The sequence below is a fragment of the Prenolepis imparis genome, unplaced genomic scaffold (assembly GCF_030444845.1).
Source record: "Prenolepis imparis isolate NDT839.2.m4 unplaced genomic scaffold, iyPreImpa1.0 SCAF_6, whole genome shotgun sequence".
NCBI lineage: Eukaryota > Metazoa > Arthropoda > Insecta > Hymenoptera > Formicidae > Prenolepis > Prenolepis imparis.
Genome location: NW_028141164.1, coordinates 16,681,811 through 16,703,167, shown reverse-complemented (window position 1 = coordinate 16,703,167; position 21,357 = coordinate 16,681,811). Strand labels below are relative to the sequence as shown.

Below are 21,357 nucleotides of genomic sequence, written 5' to 3'. Positions count from 1 at the left end.
AAGCAGTGGTATCAACGCAGAGTACTAATTAAAAGTAAAAATAATTTTATAAATTAATATGTAAATAATCAAAAATTTATTTTTTATTAGTCAAAAATTTTAATTTCTTGACAATTGCGGAAAATTTTTTCGATTAATTACTCATTTTTTAAATAATTAGAAATTTTTTGAATGCATTACTCATTATTTAAGAAAAAAAACTTTGGTCTCTTAATATTACAGATTTTTTTAAAATTGATAACATTTTATTGATTTATACCTAATTTTTCTAAGAATTAATAATGTCTTTTCGATAATTATTAATTTTTGAAAAATTATTAATACTTTTTGGCTTATTATTAACATTAATGATATTAATAATAAGCCAACAAAAATTTTTTTATTTTTTATTATTGAACTGAAAATATTGCCAAAACTAGCATTTTTGCCGATCCCTGCTAAATTCAATGTATAAGTTTAAATTTATATGCATTTTATGTGAATAATAGCGTTATGTAAATATAGTTTTTAACATGGGTAAAAATCGTTAGTTTATTTTTTTTTAATATTTTGCACTAATCGGAAAATTCTGAATAAATTGCATAAATGTAGTGTAATAATATATTATTAGAATAAAATAATGTAAGATTCAAAATAATATAAAATAAATAGGTTTCGGAACCGGACAAGATTCATAGATAATTCTCGCTGCGCTCAACGCACCTTGTTCTTTTCGTCTTTTCGCTAATGCTTTCTTCGACTGATTGACTCTTCGCGACCGTTCTCATGTTACTATGCTATACAAAAATTAAAATAAAAGAAGACACAATATGAGATGATTCGACGATTATTGTATACGTGTACGAAAAGCGGTCAATATACATTGATAGATCTTATAATTTAAACATCCTACATTCGGCCTGACCGGGTGGTCGTCCCGACCGCTTGCTTGCTCTCTCCTCGTCTTCGCTCTCTGACGTGTCTTTAACATCGTCATCGTCGTCAATCCAAGATTTCATGTAGTCCGCCACCGTAAATGTTTGAATGTTGATGTGTTGGTCCTTCATGTTCTCCAACTTTGCGCATGACATAGCGGTGGTTGCGTAGAACTTTGATTATCTCGTATGGTTTAAGATATTTGTGTGCATATTTGAGTCCGGGATCTCCTTCGCGATAGATACACGGCTTTTTTCTCTTCTTGTCATAATTAACTTTATTTTCTCTTTGGATCGTTTCGATATTCTTCTGGGCCTGCTCTCGCAATTTTTCTCGATCGTCATTAAAGGAACTAATTGACTCGTTTGCAGAAGTTTTTTAATATCAGGATTATCTCGAATACGCGGATCTATACCCAACAGCACACGAAAATGTGACATTCCAATACTTCTGTGCAGCGTCGAATTTAAATATAATTGCGCAATGTCTAAATATTTATACCATGCACGATTTTGGTGCCAATAATTATGTCAACATTAATATGAGGGTGCAATTCACTCGTTCGACTTGGTCATCCGCTTGCAATATTCCTACTGTAATCAGCTGATGACTAATGCCCTCCGAGCGACAATACTCTTCGAATTCCCTCGGCGTGAATGCGGACCCTCTGTCGGACACAATCCTTCTCGGGTTGCCGAATACATACGATTGTCTCCTCAATCGCTCAATCGCATCCATTGCGCTCGTTAACCTGGTCGCATACAGCCAAGCAAATTTTGAGAATCCATCCATCACAACAAAAATATGTACGTAGTTCTTCTTGGTCGAGGGCAACGAACCCAGATAATCTATATAAAGCGTATTTAGTGGTATACTGGCTTTTTTAATCGGGCTCAGGAAGCTTTCGGGTTTAACATGCTTCTGCTCCACTAAGATGCAGGCAACGCAACTTTCTATAACCCTCTCGACCTCCGTATGTAAACCAGGAATCCAATAATTTCTCCTCAGCAGGCAGTGCTTCCGTTTTGCCTACTCCGAAATGTCCTTGTTCATGAGCCTTTCGTATCATCTGCCGCCGCATAGCCTTCGGAACAATCACGTGAACATCGCCGCCAACGTCTTTATACGAGGCGCTGGTTCAAGATACTGGCGGCAGACTTTTAAAACAATGGAATAGGCTGTGAAACGATATCAAAAATGGGTGGAAAACAATGACTGATGATTATGTGGAAAATTAAAGTAAGCTTGTAGAAGTTTTTTGGCTATAATAAATTATTTTTATATGTTAAGATTTTTTTTATTTCAAAATGAACCTTACTTTACAAACGCGCCTCGAATAAAATTCCGTTTTGCACCACACAATCGTTCGGTTCTGCACGTTCAACCGCATCAAAGATTTAATTTGTTATCTTCTTTTTGCGTTTTTCTTAATCGCGCCCTTCCTCACATTCGCTTACTACTAAATAACATGGTAAAGGACTTTTGCTAAGAGCGTCAACGTGAATCATATTTTTACCCAGTCTGTGCTCTATAACATATCGAACACATATCGCATTCCTCTAACAGCAGAGTCTACCTAGGTACTCGCACGTAATGATCCTTTTTTAACATCGTCAGGGTAAACGCTCGGCAGTCTGTCACTATTTTAAAATCAATTCCTAATAAATCCGCTTGAGCGCTTTAATTATTGCAAGAACTTTCAATTCGTAGCTCGTGTATTTTTCTTCCACCGGAGTAATCTTTCCGCTTGCCTAGTACACAAGATGTAACAATTGATCCTCACTATTTCTTTGTAAAAGGATCACTCCATAACATGAATGCATCCGTATGCAGCTCCGTTTCCGTGCCTACTCGATACAAGTTTTACACCGATTGTTCGCTCAATATAGTTTTCAATCTAACCTAACCTAATCTAACCCTAGCCATCTAAACGCGTCTCTCTCGGCCATATCGAAGTGAAACTTTATATTAGATCTTACTAGAAGATTTGATAATAGTCGCGCAATTAGACTATATTTAAGTATAAATTTGCGAAAATAACCACTTAAACCCAAAAAGGCTTGCACTTGTCTTGCGGTTCGGGAAAACGCATGACCGCTTCGATCTTTTGTTCAGACGGACGTATCGCTCCGGGTTCAATTACATATCCAAGAAATTCCACTTTTCGCTGTAAAATTTACATTTCTTCCAATTGATCGTCAATCCAGCTTGACTAGCAACATTTAATACAATTTCAAGATTTTTTAACCCGTCGTTTTTGTTTTTAGACAACACGATCAAATCGTCCATGTAAATTAAAACAATTTTTTGCTTTACTAAATCCTTAAAAGCTTTGTTGATGAATCTTTGGAAAACTGACAGAGAGTTACACAGGCGCAACGGGACTCTGAGAAATTCATATTGGCTATCAGGCACGACAAATGATGTATATTTTACGCTAGCATCGTCAATACGCACGTGAAAGAAGCCGTTTTTTAAGTCAAGGCTAAAAACTCTCACGTCTTGTAGTCTATCTAATTGATCTTTGATCAAAGGAAGTGGGTATCGATCTTTAATTATTTTTTATTAAGCATCCGATAATTCACGCAAAGCCTACTGGACCCATCCTTCTTTACAAGAATAACCGGACTCGCAAAGTCAGAAGTAGATGGTCGGACTACCTCTTGCTTCTCCCACTCGTCGATTTGCACGTTGATATGATGACTCTCTCCGACTGTGACAAGCGTCTCGCCTTCTGATATATCGGTTCGTCATCCTTTAATATTATTATCATCCTTATTTCTCTCGCACTTTAACCGGCTTATAATACTTGACTAAGTTTGTTATGACGCGTCTGTGTTCGGCGTCCTTTACGTTACATACATCTATCGCACTCATATCTGACATCGATTGTAAATATTTCCGAATGTGTCTCACTATCGACGGTTTCTTCGTAAATCGGTCTAATCAAAATTAAATCTATTTTAAAATTAACTTCAACTGTATTTAAAAAGTCTGCACCGAGAAGCAATCCGTACTGTAAAATATTATCAGGGACAACTCGAATAAATATCTAATATTCATAATCATCGATCGTAATCCGCGTCCGAAATTCCCCAGAAGCCGTCGCACGATATCCGCCTACTCCACAAAATTCTGTCTCAGACGCGCGCAATTTCGATGACCCCAACATCGCGTATTCGCTTGCCCGCATTATCGAGATATCGCTTCCTGTATCTATCAATGCAGAGATTACTCGACCGTCTATCGATACGTCCTTCATATATTTTTTACATAATACCTGTAAAATTGAGGCAACAGTTTTTTTTCCATTTGCCGCTTTTTTCGGACACTTCGACGCAATATGTATCCATATTTACCGCATTCGAAACATTTTGTCCTCAGATCTTTGGTCGGGCAATTCGTGCTGAGATGTTCCCGTGCGCCGCAATTAAAACAACGCTTAACACCTGCTGTCTTTCCTCTATCGCCGATCATCTTTCGTCGATCCGCCGTCTCGCTTATTCTGCCGAATTGAGCTGGTAACATTGCAATTCTGTAACGATATCTTTTCAAACGCTTTCAGGAGTGAATCGGTTGAGGTGAATCCTTGTATGCGCGCCTGGTCGCGCAGCGCTACATCCGGGATGCCGTTTATGACATGCTCAAGTAATTTGTTCACGTCAACTGGCACACGATTACCCATAATTATTTTATCGTGTAAATACTCACGGAACGTTTCCTCTCTCCTCCAGACGCGACTTTAAAATTTTTTACGCATTGTCAATTTGCTTTCGCGACGCTAAAACATCGATCTCAATTTTTCTAAGATTGACTCAAATGACATGCTTACGTATTCCGGCCTTGAATAAAACCACTTGAACGCCTTCTTCTTCAGCTTCATATTAATCAAAATTTTGGCGTGATCGTCCTCCAAATGATATGCTTCCAAAGCAGTGTTGCCAACTTTGAGACTAGCAGCACGCCAAATCGTAGTGGTGGAGATAGAGTGGGGGCAGGTGGCGGCCACCAGCAGCACGTTAAGTCATAGTGGTGGGGATAGGTTTGATCACCTACTTCCACTCTACCCCCACCACTATGACTTGGCGTGCTGCTCGTCTCAAAGTTGGCAATACTGCTGACAAACCTCCTCACTTGTTTTTCCCACGTGTCAAAGTCGCCGGAAACGCTGTCAAAGTTGCTCAATAAATCTCTTATCGTCGTGAGATCATTCAGATTCATTCGCAGTTGCATACGAGGGATCACTTCTCCTCTAACGCCAGTTATTGATTCTGCTCTCTCGCTGAGAGAATCCCGTTGCCGCTGCTCGCGTAGCATTGCTATCTCGCTATCGAGCCAGCTCAACCTCGTGTTAAAGCTCCAGCTTCCGTCGATGCATGCATTCTCCGGCGTCTCAGTTTCAGCGCATGCGTCGTTATTACTTCCAGCAAGTTCTTTTCCGCGTCTGTAAGGTCCGCTTTCTCGTCGTCGCGAGGTGACCTCTCGCGTTTCGACCTTAACTCCAGCATCACCACAAGCGTCACCGCCGCTCTCGCCATGTTCAATCTTGTCTGACATCCAGGAACCCGTTGGATCCGCCTCCATAAGATGCTTAATGAGTCCCATCTTCAATCCTGCCGTTGATAATCCACGCGATCTCAGCTTCTCTTTCAATTTGATCATTGTAAAATTGCCAGGTTCGGACATGCCAGAAGCAGAGCTGAAAATTTGCAGACGCGACAGCCATTTTGCAGCCAGTGGAGAAGAGGGGAAGGGATAGCCTGGAAGCGCAAAGCGCACTGAAAGAATGAGAACACTCGCACGTATAATTAGACTCAGCGGGTGGCGGCTTTGAACATAGAAGAGGACAAATATATATCTTTTTTTCTCTATTAGAGTTAGGAATTTCGAGCGAATTTGAAATATTGGCGATGGCAAGTCGGATGCAATGCAATATGTGAAAAGAAGAAAATATAAAATATAAGAAATATATTTAATATTATAAAATAATATTAATAAAAAGAAAATATATATTATAAATTTATATAATATAAATAATTTACTCATAATTTAAAATTTTAATTAAAAACAATTAATTAATAATAATTATAATTAATAATAATTATGATTAATAATTATAAGTATATTTTAGATGAAAAAATCCACTCTTAGCCAATATATACGCCTTTCTATTAACATTATTATTACATTTTATCTAAAAGACATCATGCTTATAAAGGATAAGCATGTAAAAATATTGTGTGTATTAATATACAATATACAGGTCCGGTTTCCGGGTTAAATGGCCAAACTTAAAATATGAATTCAGGATCTCAAAACAAACAAAAATTTTATCTGGAAGTTTGCTCGCAAACGCTTCGTTGAAGAGATATTGATTTTTGAAGTTATAGAACTATAGGAATGAATGCCGAAATAATTTAGGTTTATCCTCTTTATTGCTTTATAATAATCAATTTAATTTAATTATTAAATATTTTGTTCAAAATGATGACCTCCAGCCCAAAGGCAAGCATTACACCTATCAATAAGAGAGCGAGTGGCTGACTGACATTGTACGTCTCAAATTTTTTTGGAAAATTATTTGGTACGAATGGATGGAGCTTTGATTACAGTGCAAAAACTGTTGTGTTCAGCACCGTAGGAGGGCAACAGGGGCCCGCGCCAGGGACGCAGACCCGAGGGGGGCGCAATTAGCGATTCTAAAGCTGAATTTTCGAACCGCTGAAATCGATCGTTTGAGCAACAAAAAAAGATCATAAGAACAAAAATGACGAATAAGTATCTTTATTTTTGGTCACATGATCTTTTTGTCGCTCAAATGATCGGTTGGCTCATGAAAATCCAGCTTTAATATAGAGTAAAGAATATAAATTTTAATAATAAATAATAAAAAGCGTAAATTCAAATTTACCGCGCACAGAGAAAAAGCGCGCTAAGTAATCGCGAGCACGAGGTGGGGGCGACGGTGCGGGGCGCCTTGGAAACGAAGAATAGAAGCGCGCATAACAAACTCTCGTGTAAAATGATTGAACTGACGACGGGACTTCCCCTAGAGCCGGTACTACGATGTGTATTTAATTATTTCAAGAATAAGTACTATACTATACACATTGGTTACGTAAAGTTGATGATTGATGGTGATATAAAAGGTTGTTAGATTTTTAGGTGATTTTTGTGTGTGAGGGGAGATCTGCAACGGACGCGACCCTTCGCGTCCGTTCCCTCGCGGAGTCCGCTATGGAGGAGAGCGGGGTGTTGGTGGCGGTATCGCTTGATATCACTAACGCTTTCAACACCCTCCCCTGGGGCAAGGTGAGGGACGCCTTGATATATCATGACGTCCCTCAATACCTCGTGGAGGTGGTGAAGTCCTACTTCTGGAACAGGGGCCTAGGGTACCGCGACAAGAGCGATACCCAACGCCGAAGGGAGATGTACTGCGGTGTCCCGCAGGGGTCAGTATTAGGCCCCCTACTATGGGACATCGCGTACGACCGCGTCATACGGACTGCCCTCCCCCCGGCTGCAGTGTCGTCTGCGTAGCAGACGACACATTTCTTCTGGCCGGGGGAGAAGACTGGGGGGAGGCTATTAGGACGGCGAACCTTGCAGTGGCACGCGTCGTGCATTCCATAAAGAACATGGGCCTACGGGTGGCTCCCAAAAAGACGGAGGCCATCTTCTTCCACGATGGCCTCCACGGGGACGCTCCCGTCCGGCTGGGGACCACCATGAAATACTTGGGTCTCCAGCTGGACGCTAGGTGGAGCTTCCGCGACCACATCGATCGTCTGGTCCCTAAAATGGACAGGATGGCGGCGGCCCTGAGCCGGCTGCTGCCAAACCTGGGTGGGCCGGATGATCGTATGCGCAGACTGTATGCGAACACCGTCAATTCGGTGGCCTTATACGGGGCACCGGTGTGGGCGGGCGGGGCGGTGGCCACCAGACACATAAGAAACGTGCTTCAGCGCATCCAGCGTAGGGTGGCCATCCGTGTCATCCACGGGTATAAAACGGTGTCGCATGTAGTGGCCTCGGTGTTGGCGGGTCTCCCGCCCATGGAGCTCGTGGCTCGTGCACACCAGAGGGTGCACGAGCGAGTCAAAGGGCTCTGTGGGCTGGGGGTACCCGTAACAGATAAAACCCGGGGTGTCGTGAGGCTTCAGGCCCGGCGACAGGCGGAGAAGTGGAAGGAGTATTTGACTTCTATTCCTCCGACAGCATCGGAATCGAGGGTCGTCGGGGCCGTGGGTCCTAGAAGATTGGATGGACAGGCCTCGCGACACTAAACTGTCGTTCCACCTGACACAGGTGCTCTCCGGGCATGGGTGCTTCGGAGAGTACCTGTGTAAAATTGGAAAGGAGAGCACGGCGCGTTGTCATCACTGTAAGGAATTGGAGGACACGGCGCAGCACACGCTGGAACATTGTCCAGTGTGGGCAGAGGAGCGCCGTGTCCTCACAGAAAAGATTGGGGAGGACCTCTCACTCCCGGCCGTCGTAAGACAGATGGTCGAGAGCGAGGAAAATTGGAGGGCGGTCGTCTCCTTCTGCAATAAAGTCATGTTGCAGAAGGAGACGGCCGAGAGAGAGAGGGAGAGACGGGGGAGGCGGGGAAGACGCGCCCTTACCCCCGAATCCCGAGAGGAGAGGGACGACCCTACATGGTTGCCTGGGCGAGGAAGGGGCCCTCGCCGAGGCGGTGACCGGTGGGGGGGGGGGGTCGGACCCCATAGATAGATAAAGGAGGCTAGCCTTTCCCCTTACATAGAAGGGGCGAGGGAGGGGGCGGGGGTTCGAGCGGGGGACTCGAACCCTCGTCCCGCCCCCGGGAAGGTACATCAACTCCCTCCCGAGAGGGCGCGGCGTGGGGGTGTGGTCCCTCCGCGCCGCAACAAGGGAAGAGCTCCTCTCAAAACAAAGAGAGGAGCGGGGTTCGCAGTCCACCACATCCGGCTGAACCCACGGGTCAGGGTAGGCAGGGACCCTCCGGAAGTATTGCAATTGCCCGTTCCCGGAGGGTTCCAACCACTGCCCAAGATAGCCACCGCAGGGGTTTTAATGGGTCGGAGGCGTATTTACAGCGCCTCCAGTCCCACATAACCCTGGGCTCCGTCCCCGCGGATCCAGGAGATTTCCCCTGCAATACAAAAAAAAGGTGATTTTTGTGTACTTATCCATTCTAACGTTATCTCTCGCCACAGGTAAGTTAATTTCAGTACAAGTTGTACTAATTAATTTTTAAATTATATTACTAATTTATTTGCAATTAAATGATACTGATAGGTTGTTCAGTTTAATCAAATTTATTCTATTTAGAATGCCAGCACCAAAAAAGCCTTCCGGTGCAGAATTTCGAAAGATCAGAAAAGCGCGTAAAGACAAACAGAAGACATTAGCCGATAGAATAAACAAATGGATATCGACTTCGAGTAATACTACTGTTAGTGGGTCACAACCCGGGATGACGTTCTCATCTATAATAGAAAAAGTTACTCAAGATATTGACGAGTGTTCAATTCTCGAGTCTATGACTATAAAAGATACTGATCAACATGATGGAGCCAGTACTTCAGCTGTAAAAGAAGATGATGGTATGTGCGTTTGATCCTATAATATTTTTTTGTAAGATTTTGTACTGATTTTGATACCAATTGAGTTTCACAGCGCGTGATCGCCCGCGTGACGGATTTTTGGGTTTCGTAGGTAAAATAAATTTGTTCGGCCTATCTGTCCGTATAGACTTGAAATAATAAAAGAAGCAACGAAAAAAAATTTTTTTTCATTAAGTTATAGTCTATTTAAATTCTGATCAATTTTTTATATTTATTAAGTTGATTATCCAAGGCGCCGAACTTCGACGAGCCGAGTCGCGTCGCGTCAGTCCGAGTCTCGCTCGGCTCGTCGTGGATGAAGTATTTATGACAAAACTTTCAGGTATTGTTTCCACGACAAATCTTTCAGGTATTGTTCCCACACCGAATGATGATAACGAACTAAAAAAACGTAGTTGGTTCTTCTACTCTTGATGAGATTACTTGTATTGACAAGCCAACAACTATAAATTATAACAATCCAAAATTATGGCCAAAGATAGATGATAAATTTAGATGTCTAGTCAAAAATGGACCGGATCAAGGAAAAGACTGATTTTACATTATCAATATCTGATGATGGACGAGTTTTTTCATCCGATTGGTTTCAAAAATCATTATCAAACAATGAGAAAATTGAACGAAAATGACTTATATATAGTGAAAACAACAAATCCCTTTTTTGTTTTCCTTGTCTATTATTTGTCAAGAAAGGAACGGTTTTTTCAAAACCCGAACAGGGTTTTCGTGATTGGAAACATCTAAATCCGAGGATTGGTGAACATGAAAACTCAGTAGAACATCGTAGATGTTACGTCTCTTGGAAGAAATTTGAAATGCGTTTAAAAAAAGGGCAGGCGATAGATGATGATTTGCAACGTATGATTTTAACAGAAAAAGAGAGGTGGAGATACATCCTGAAGGTGATATTGGATATTGTACTGTTTTGTGCAAAAAATAATCTAGCACTCAGAGGTAGTGTTGAAGAAATAGAATCGTAAATCAAATATTTTCCTAAGTGTCTTAGAACTTCTAAACAAACATAATCTACAAATTGCTGCACAAATATCTTCCATTACAAAAGGATCTATTTCGTACTTCTCGTCAACTATTCAAAATGAATTGATTACTTTACTGGGCTCAGCTGTTAGAAATGAAATTATTTCAAGAATCTTAAAAGCAAAATATTACAGCATCTCATTTGATTGTATTCAAGATATCACAGAGAACAAATGGCCCAAATTGTGCGCTATGTACTAATTAATGATAGAAAATGTACTGTTAAAGAAAGTTTCATTGATTTTATAGAAACAGGCGAAAAAACCGGAAGTGGACATGCAGAAGAAATTCTAAATAAATTAAGCAAAGATAACTTAAGAGTATCAGATTTTAGAGGACAGTCATACGATAACGGTGCTAATATGGCTGGTAAATATCGCGGTGTTCAAGCTCGGATCCTGCAACAGAATGAATATGCAAGGTTTTTACCATGTGCAGCTCATTCCTTAAACTTGATCGGGGTTCATGTAAAGTCAAGCCAATGTTCGACGAAAAAGTCAAGGATGATGCCACTACATTAATCCCGTTTCAAAATTTCAAAATTCAGCTTTATCGTGTCTTAGACGTTGATTCAGCAAATGGAATGGAGGTTCCAAAGTCTATCAAGCGTAGCATTTGATTTTGGTTTTTTGACAGGACTTTCTCTTCAGGAAACTCCCATTATAAACCGCGTCCACACATGTGTCGTATCATCGTATCGTATCATGATCGCGTATCATGATCGTATCTTATCATGATACGGATACGCTTTATGATGATACGCTAAGATCTAGTTTTAAACCCGTATCCGTATCCTGTATCTGGATCTGTTATTTAGTTTTCCACCTAGAACGTCCGTATCACGTTGCCTGCTGTGGAGAAAATGTCTCGCTCTATACATTTAGCTGCTGCTAGCTACATTTTTCTTCATTATTTAGATAGAAATATAATAAATCTTCGGTTGTTTTGATAACAATGATGTTGTCAGAAATTTAACGAATTTAGCAGCTAAAGATATAATAATAAATAATGGAATATATCTCTCGGCAAGTCTAGACGTTTTCTTTTGTGTTTATATTTTGGAAATAAAAACAATTTGTAATAAGGATAAATCATCGATGTTTGGAATCATTACTTTCCTAAATACATTATCAGATTGAGGCAGTCGAAGTAAGATCGGGATAATGCGTCCACACTGACTGTATCCGTATCACGTATCATTTTTTTGATGTTTCGGTCAAATACCGACTCCAAGTGGATCACCCGGCGCCCCGTCCACACTTAGCTGATCACGATACGCGATCATGATACGATACGGTGATACGACACATGTGTAGACGCGGCTTTAAAGAATTTAAAAAATCAGCAGCAGATTTGGCATTATAATACAAAGAAGATTTAGATGCCAATGAACTATGTTTGGAGATTGAAAGCTTTAAACATCAAGCCAATTCCTTACTGTCCGATTTAAAAAGTGCAGATTTTCTAACACTACTCAACTGTTTTGAAGAATACGGGTTGGCGTCCAGTTATCCAAATATAAGAATATCTCTCCGTTTGGCGCTGACGTTACCCATAACTTCTGCCAGTTGTGAACGATCGTTCAGTAAATTAAAATTAATAAAAAATTATTTGCGATCACTAATTGAACAGGAGCGACTAACAAATCTAGCAATATTGTCTATAGAATACAACATTGCTGAAAAAATTAATTATGACCAAATAATAAATAAAATGACTAATAAAAAATCTAGGAAAATAATTTTATAATTTTTAGTCTTTTTTCATGAAATTTTTTATAATAGTGATTGTTATTTTTTTATAATAGTGATTGTTATTTTTTTATAATAGTGACTGATTTTATTTAAGATAACTGTTCCTAAATAAATAATATAGGTAATTACTGTAATTGTTTTATTTCAATATATGTACTATCCCATGAAGAGTTTTTGTGGGCGCAAAATCAGAATCTTGCCCTGGGCGCCAATGACCTCAGCTACGGCACTGGTTGTGTTTACACACAAGCTTGTCAATGACCTTCGATCTTCAAAACAGAAAAAGAGATATTTCGATATTATTTATTCCTATAATTCTAAACTTTAAAAGTCAATATCTCTTCAACGAAGCGTTTGCGAGCAAACTTCCACATAAAATTTTGTTTGTTTTGAGGCCCTGAATTCATATTTTAAATTTGGCCATTTAATCCGGAAACACCCTGTATATGTATAAAATTATATGCATGTATGTATATAATATATAATATATAATATATATGTATGCATATATGTATACATATATATACACACACACGGAACATATTTATATGTTCAACTATATTGGGAAGCAATTGACTTTTTGTTAATTATATATATAGATATATTTATTCTTCCCCTTGGGGATTGAAGGCGCTTTTCAGAGGAGCGTACCTAACCCCTCACAAACAGTACATTTATAACCATTCAGCTCCAATTCTCTCGATAGCAAACTTAACCTTTCACATTTCTATAATATAAGTCCGCCTTTTTACACTATGAGATCGCTGCTTACTTAAATTAACTTACATCTACCGCTTTACCGCCTTACCGCTATCTTATTACTAACTTATCTAACTGTTTAACCTATCAAGAGAGAGAGATAACTATCCCTAACTTACCCTACGGCTTCCGATTCCATCACACACTCTTTCCACTCTACATTCATCCTTCTACCTTTCCGTCATCCTCCTCTACCCTTCCTCTACCTTTCCTCCCCTCCCTTACCCTCCCTTTTCCCTTTTCCCCTCAAGCTCCCTCATCCACCCTTCTCCTCCCCCTTCCTGCTCCAAAATCTCCCTCACTCTCTCCCACCAGTTTCCTATCTCCTCCCCCCTCCATACACTCTTCCAATACATGTTCCCATTTCTCTTCTCCTCCCCCACAAATCCTACACATCCTTTTTTCCTCTTCTTCCCAATACCTTGCTCCTCTCATCTCAATGTTCAGCCTGAATCTAATCACCCTTCTCCATCTGTTTTCACCCCATCCTTTCCTTAGGTACGCCGGCATTCCTTCCTCCTTTATTTCTCTATACCATTTATTGTAACTCGACTTCCTAATCTGTTCCCATCTCTTTTCCCTTTGCAATTCCCTGTCCCGTTGCTCTCACCCTTCATACACTTCCTTTCCTCTCCTTCTCCTTTCCTCCATCTCCCTCACTTCTTTCCCCTGTTTTCAAAAAACGTTTTCCTTTCCTCTTCCCACTTTGATAGATCCCTTCCTTCCCCTATCCTTCTTTTCAACTCCTCAAAACATTTCCTTGCCAAACTTCCACCCCTCCCCTCTTCCAATTTCCTTTCGAACCCTACTGCTCTCTTTCCTGCCCCCATTCTAAATTTATCCTTCCCTACCTCCTCCCTCACCATGTATCCTGGCGTACACCAGTCCACTCCTAACGTCCACTTAACCCACCTTTCCTGCATCGGTTCCACTTCCTTCCTCTCCTTCCAGCCCCATATTTCTGCCCCGAACTCCATTACCGTCCCTACCAGCCTTTCACACAGCCATATTCTTCTTTTCCAATCTCCCGCAAACCTCCTTTTATCTATCCCCCATACCTGTCTTATTATCGCCCCCGCCTTCCTTACTCTGTCCTTTACGTGCGCTTCCTGCCCCCCGTTCTTCTTCAATCTGTATCCCAGGTAGGTAAACTCCTTCACCTCTTCCAAAAGCTTCCCCTTCCATCTCCATTTCACACTCTTCATCCTTCCCCCTCCCTTTCTGAACCTCATTACCTTAGTCTTTCCAACATTAATTTCCAGCTTCTTCCTATCCAAATATCCCTCTAGTTTCCCTAACATGTGCTTCATTCTTTCCTCATTCTCCGCTAACAGAACCATATCATCTGCATACGCCAGATAATGCACTTTTTCCTCTTCCAATTTCACTCCCCCCCAAACCCCCTTCCTCATCACCTCCCCACGTCTGCCAGTACCAGATTAAATAGGAGAGGGCTCATAGGACACCCCTGTCTTACCCCAATTATATATATATATATATATATGTATATATATATGTATATATATATATATATAATTAATTGATTTTTTATTATTTTTATTTATTTTATTAATTTTTTATATATTTTTTTTATTTATTTTGTTTATTTTATTTATTTTATATATTTTATTAATTTTTTAATTTCTTTTATTTAATTTAGTTTTTATTTATTTTTATTTTATTATTTTATTATTATTATTTTTTTTTTAATAATGTTGACATTTCCCAATATATATTTTAAATTTTTTGACGGAAGAAATCACCACCTTCTCGCGGTTTCCGTTAAGCAACAATATGTACATCGTACATTATATAGTACAAAATAGAAAATAAAAAGAATAAAATCTTCAAAAATATTTATAAATTAAAATATTATTTTATTATACAATTATTTATTTAAAGATAAGAAATCTTTTTTAATAGAAACGCGTATATATTGGCTAAGAGTGGATTTTTACATCTAAAATATACTTATAATTATTAATTATAATTATTATTAATTAATAATTAATCTAATAAAAAGGGCAATGAGCCGTAGCAGTAAGTTGGTGCTCAAAATTAATTTATTTAATTAAAATCAGCAAACGTTTCGATCTACATTAGATCATCTTCAGTGTACCGCAAATAAATAAAACCTGTACGTAAATACAAACTAGTTGGTAGTAATAAACTAAAACATAATTCGCACTGCATAATTAAGTTAAGTGACTGAAACGCAAAAATATTATAAACCAGCTGTCATTCAAATAAAATACTTTAATATTCTAAGCCCGCGGTCGTAAAAGTAATCGGTAACGAATTGTCAAAACATCCCCATAATCGTTTGAGTAATAGACTGTAATGAAATTAATTAAGTTAGAAAAGTGAAAAAGTTATCTCCAAATAAGAAAAAAGATTCTAATACATACAGAATTATTTCCTGAGAATCCTTCAAAAATTACTATTTGTAGAACATGTGAGACGTTTGTTGGGAAGTTGTTATTACCAGCGAACAAAAGACACATAATTTGAAAGACGTTAAAGATATGCATATATGGAAATAAAAGGATGTTAGGAGTAGGAAGAAAAACAAGGAGGGAGAGGGAAGTAGAGGGAAAGTTTAAGAAAGCGGTATATTCATCAGATAATGAGTCCGTGTCACTTTGTTTATTTAAGCCCGAAAACTGACTCCTTATATGCACCATTTTGGAGATAATCTTCTTGTAATATGATGGTTCTTCGTCTAAAATTTTCACATTGTCCCAGTCGAAATCGTGATTGTGTGCTTTAAACGATGACTGGAAATAACAGATGGGGATGTAGCCCTGTTAATATCCGATCGATGTTCTTTTATTCTCGTTTGTAATTGTCGTTTTGTTTGACCGACATAAGAGGCACCGCAGTCAATGCAATTAATTTTATGCACTACATTGTTGCGAGATCTGCTATCTAGGCTGCAAAGTGGCCGTCGAACAATTTCGAAACTTCTAAACGTCTTCTCACAACCGCTCGCTGTTCGAAGAATGATCTCGAAAGCTCGAAACGTCGTCCTCTCATCCCGCAACCGTCATCGCACAAGGCAGTCTCAAAAATTCGAAGATTCATGTCGTCTTCTTTTCCTCGCAACGTTTCCGAATCTGTCACGCCCGATCCCGGCAGGAACCCCCCAAAATATGTAGTGTAATAATGTTTTATTATATATACTCGTAGAATATAAAATAGTGTAAGATATACAAAATAATATAAAATAAATTGGTTTCAGAACCGGACAAGATTCACAGATAATTTTCGCGGCGCTCAGCGGTTTTGTTCTTTTCGTCTTTTCGCTAACGCTTTCTTCGACCGATTAATTCTTCGTGACCGTTCTAATGTTACTATGCTATACAAAACTAAAAATAAAAGAAAACACAATATGAGATGATTCGACAGTTATTGTATATGTGTACGAAATTTGGCGGTCAATATACATCGATCGACCTTATAATCTAAACATCCTACATAAATTATCATTTTTTGAAAGAAATATTCCAGAACTTTTTCAAGACGTCACCTTGTAAAAATTGAATTTTTTAATTTTAGAAATTTTTTTAAATTTAAGCAATTTAGTAAAACAATTTTTAAAAAAATGTTTTTTTAACAAATAACATTTTTTCTTATTAACATATTTTTTATATCAAGAATTTTTACTTATAAACTTATATCAAGAATAAGAATAAATACGTTTAAAAAATTAAAGTAAGAGAAACATGTTTTTGCTATGTAGGAAAGAGAAAGGATGGAGGGTAATGAACTGTTAAAAAACTTTTCTTTTTGGTTTAGAAGTATTGCACAAATACTTTTAAATTTAAATAATTTCGCACGGGGGTACTTTTTACCACTTCTTATTCGGATTCTTATAGTAAACTTTAAGACAATTTTCAATGTTAGATCCGTCTATAAATGCTGATTTTAATATTATATTTGGATTAATTTTTCTCTTCTTCTCGCAGCAAAATAAACATGACAATTGGTTTATTAATGCAATCGAAAGAAAATACCTTTTCATGTGAACAATCAAGCAGCCTCAGATCAAATAAGCAATTTCGTTAAGAACCATTTTTTAACATATTTTGATTTTTATTAGAAAATTTCTACGTGCATTTCATTAATACTGAAAATTTCTACGTGCATTTCATTAATACTATATTGTCATTTCTTCACAAAATAATTATTAATTACTGTCCATTTCTTTTACTTTACAACTTATATTTACTTGTTAAAATTACAAATATTTTTTAACACATTTTTATCACAACTAATCAACTAATCATTTAAAGCTTAAAATAATAATTTTTTATTAAATATAATCTGAAATGTGTGTGTATTTAAATATTTTTATTTAATCTTATTTTATAATTTAATTTTTATCAATTTTTTCCGTGATTTCTTTTACTTATTTATTTATTTTATCAATTAGAAGTCTACAAATATATAAGAAATTTTTAAATTACCTTTTTTTACTTTTTTAAAAATTTAAGAAAATACTATAAAAGTTTCAAAAAGATCCATTAAATTGTTTTAAGAAAAAAAATTCACAAAAGCTATTTGTAGCAAATTAAACAAAATTTCCCCCCTAACTATATGCACCAATCACATTATTCGACAAATATAGTTTGAGTTAGCACGCAAAGGTATACGTTTAGTTGATCATAATGTAAGTAAAGTTGGTGGAAAGCAAAACAAGTTGATCGAATATTAAACTGCGATCAAAGTTGAACGCCGTTCAGTGGAACGCTGAACTGAATCACGTTGGAGGAAACGGGCAATAATGACGTCAATTATCTGTGACATTAATCCGTCACTTTTCGGTCATAAATACGTCATTTAACACGTGATTTTTGGTCACAAAATGACCAGAATATGACGTCAAAATGACGAGGGTATGCACCAAAGTTAAACTAAAGTGATGACTAAATACTTAAATACCTATTAGTACTAAACAACTGTTGCTGAGTGGCGTGGATATAAATAATAATGCGTGAGATCCCGTTTAAGATTAGAAAAAACTTTAATTGTGTACCTTGACGAACGTACAGATTGACTTTGCGAAAAAAACAATAGAAAAAGTAAGGTTGAGTTAGAATAGAAAGACAGTAGCGTAAGCGCAACCGGAAACCAACCACTAGCATCCGGCGACAGCCTTGAACGGTGTTTGAATCGCATGAGTATGTTGGCAACTCTCAACTTTAATTTAAAATATTTTTTTCTAAAATATTTCGAGATATTCAGGGATTTAGATACATTTTTTATTTCTGTATATAAATACATGTATTAATATAATACAGTATTAATTAAAGGTGCGTATGTTATGAATATACGGTAAATATAAGATTAAGTTTTCAGCTTTATGCTGCTGTTTAATTTATCTTTATTTCTTTATAATCAATGCTATGAATCTGTTGACAAAAGAGCAATGAGATACGAGTCATTATTTTATATGTGACAAACAATTATCATATAAAAAATAGAAAATATAACTTATATTTTTTCAGATTCTAAATTATTAAAATTTTCTAAATGTTTTTGAGATAAAAGAATAGACATTTTAATCTCATTTACTTTTTCATGAACTTTGAAACTTGTAAAATTCTATATGTACAGTACTTACAACATTTGTGGATGTACCGAAAAAATATCCTGGATACAATGATAATGATGATACAGAACTGCCTTCATAGGCAAGAATTGCTAATTGATATATTTCTCTTTCTGTACATTCTCCAAGTCCTCGTACGTGTATCCAGTAATAACCCAAAGTTTGATTTGCATTTAAAATAAAATCAACACGTTCACCTACATAATTAGAAATAATACGAAGATTAGTCCAAAAGTAAGTTTCTCTAATTATTTTTCCCAAGAAATGACAATGAGTAGATTTCTGGGGCGTTAGAAACTTTTGTTTGGATGTGATAAAAACATTGGAACAGTTTGGTGCGGAAGCGACTTTGTAGTTGTAAGTATGCTCCTTGCAACTATGGAGCGATTTTTCTAGTGTATCCCTTTGGATACGCTAAAAAATGTGAGTCATCCAATTTTTTACTGTAAAAAATAAAAGTGCAACGGATATACATTACCAATTAGCAGAAGTTTATAAGAAAAAATGCATGAGCATTTAAATGGTCTAAATCAGTAGCGATAACAGGCTTCTCACTCTGCTGCTCGTCATGCACATCTGTCCTCCCTTTCAAAAATTTTTAGCGCCAACGACGAATTATTTGAATGCTCATGCATTAAACTTATGTTAATTGGCGAAGGACATCCGTTGCACTTTTATGTTTTGCAATCAAAAATTGGATGACCAATGACTGCCCGCATCTCGCAGTTGGGCACGCTAAAAAACATCGCTTCATAGTCGCAAGGAGCGTACTTATAACTATGAAGTCGCTTCCGCACCAAACTATACCAATGTTTTCAGTACACTCAAACAAAAGTTTCTCACGCTCCAGAGATCTGCTCATTGTCGTTTCTTGGAACAAATTCGTGTACATAGTAGAAAAAGTAATACACACGCACACATGTCGACACGCGACACGCGCATACATGTACATATATGTATATGTATACAGGGTGTTTCCGGGTTAAATGGCCAAACTTAAAATATGAATTCGGAACATCAAAACAAACAAAAATTTTATTTGGAAGTTTGCTCGCAAACTCTTCGTTGAAGAGATATTGACTTTTAAAGTTATAGAACTATAAGAATGAATAATGTCGAAATAATTTTTTTTTTTGAAGATCGAACGTCATTGACAAACTTGTGTGTAAATACAACAGTCTTTGCACTGTAAACAAAGCTCCATCAATTTGTACCAAATAATTTTGGGTGTAGTTCCGAAAACCGACTACCTCCAATTTGGATAAAATTTTGTGAAAAGCTTCCTTTTAGCTTAAAATGAATGCCTGTAAAGAGAATTTTGGCGACTCCTACAAAAAAGTCACTTTTTAACAAAAAATAGTAAAAAATATAATAAGGTAAATAGGAGAGAGAGATTGTCTTGACTTTGACAAAATATGTTAAAGTTACTGTTCTGAATATACACCGAAAAGTTTCAAGTTTTGTTTATGGTTTATTAAATTATTATTAAGAATTAAATCATCCTTCCACGCAAAGCGAGGTTCAACCAAAACCTATGTGTCTAGTTTTTTGGTAGTGGAGCCCCCCGCAGGAAGGCGGAACCCACTGTATCCACGCATACACTTTTCCACGCAAAACGAGGTTCCACATGGGTTTGCAACTTTCCAAGCAAAACAAGGTCCACCCTCATCACCCCCTGCTTTCAGCGCGAAATAAGGTTTATATTTGCGAAATTCGACATGGGTTTGCAACTTTTCACGCAAAGCGAGGTTCATCCCTATCGCCCCTCGCTTTCAGCGCCAAACGAGGTCTATATTTGTTCACGCGTGTACTTTACAAGATGAAGCAAAGTTCTGATTCATCCCTGGGATATAGGTTTGGGTTAGATTATATGTTTTGTTAAAAAATGACTTTTTTGTAGGAGTCGCCAAAATTTCCTTTACTGGCATTCATTTTAAGCTAAAAGGAAGCTTTTCACAAAATTTTATCGAAATCGGAGGTAATCGGTTTTCGGAACTTTATCCATAATTTTTAGTTCAATACTTTCATGAAATAATCTACTATAATCATGCCTCATACGTATTCGAATAGTGAATATGCCGATATGGTGTATGTAATATGGGTTTTGTGATGGAACCGCTAACGCTGCTCGCTAATATGAAGTGCCTGTTAATGATCATCAATCATTAAAACGGAGAATAGTACAAGCGTGCAAAGAAATTTCAAACGTACAATGTCAGTCAGCCACTCGCTCTCTTATTGATAGATGTAATGCTTGTCTCCGGACTGGAGGTCATTATTTTGAACAAAATAACAACAAATTAATAATTAAATTAAATTGATTACTGTAAAGCAATAAAGAGGATAAACCTAAATTATTTCGACATTATACATTCCTATAGTTCAATAACTTCAAAAGTCAATATCTCTTCAACGAAGCATTTGCGAGCAAACTTCCAGATAGAATTTTTATTTGTTTTGAGGTTCTGAATTCATATTTTAAGTTTGGCTATTTAACCCGGAAACACCCTGTATATATATTTGTATGTATTGTATATATGCACACACACTGTGTGCGCGCGCGTGTGTGTGCGTGTGTGTGTTATATACTTTTTATATTACAGGGTGGTTCACGTAACGGTCATGCTTTTTGAGACATTTCCGCCAGTTTAAAAAAAAA

At 37.6% G+C, this 21,357-nt stretch overlaps 1 protein-coding gene across 1 annotated transcript in view; it reads right to left on the bottom strand.

The window, feature by feature from the left end:
• Positions 1–21,357, bottom strand: part of LOC145937246 (multicopper oxidase 3-like) — a 108,929-nt gene that overhangs the window by 62,958 nt on the left and 24,614 nt on the right. The window contains exon 3 of the mRNA XM_083040183.1: positions 18,711–18,895. Within this exon, the coding sequence (XP_082896309.1) occupies positions 18,711–18,895 (185 nt within the window). The remainder of the gene's footprint in view (positions 1–18,710; positions 18,896–21,357) is intronic.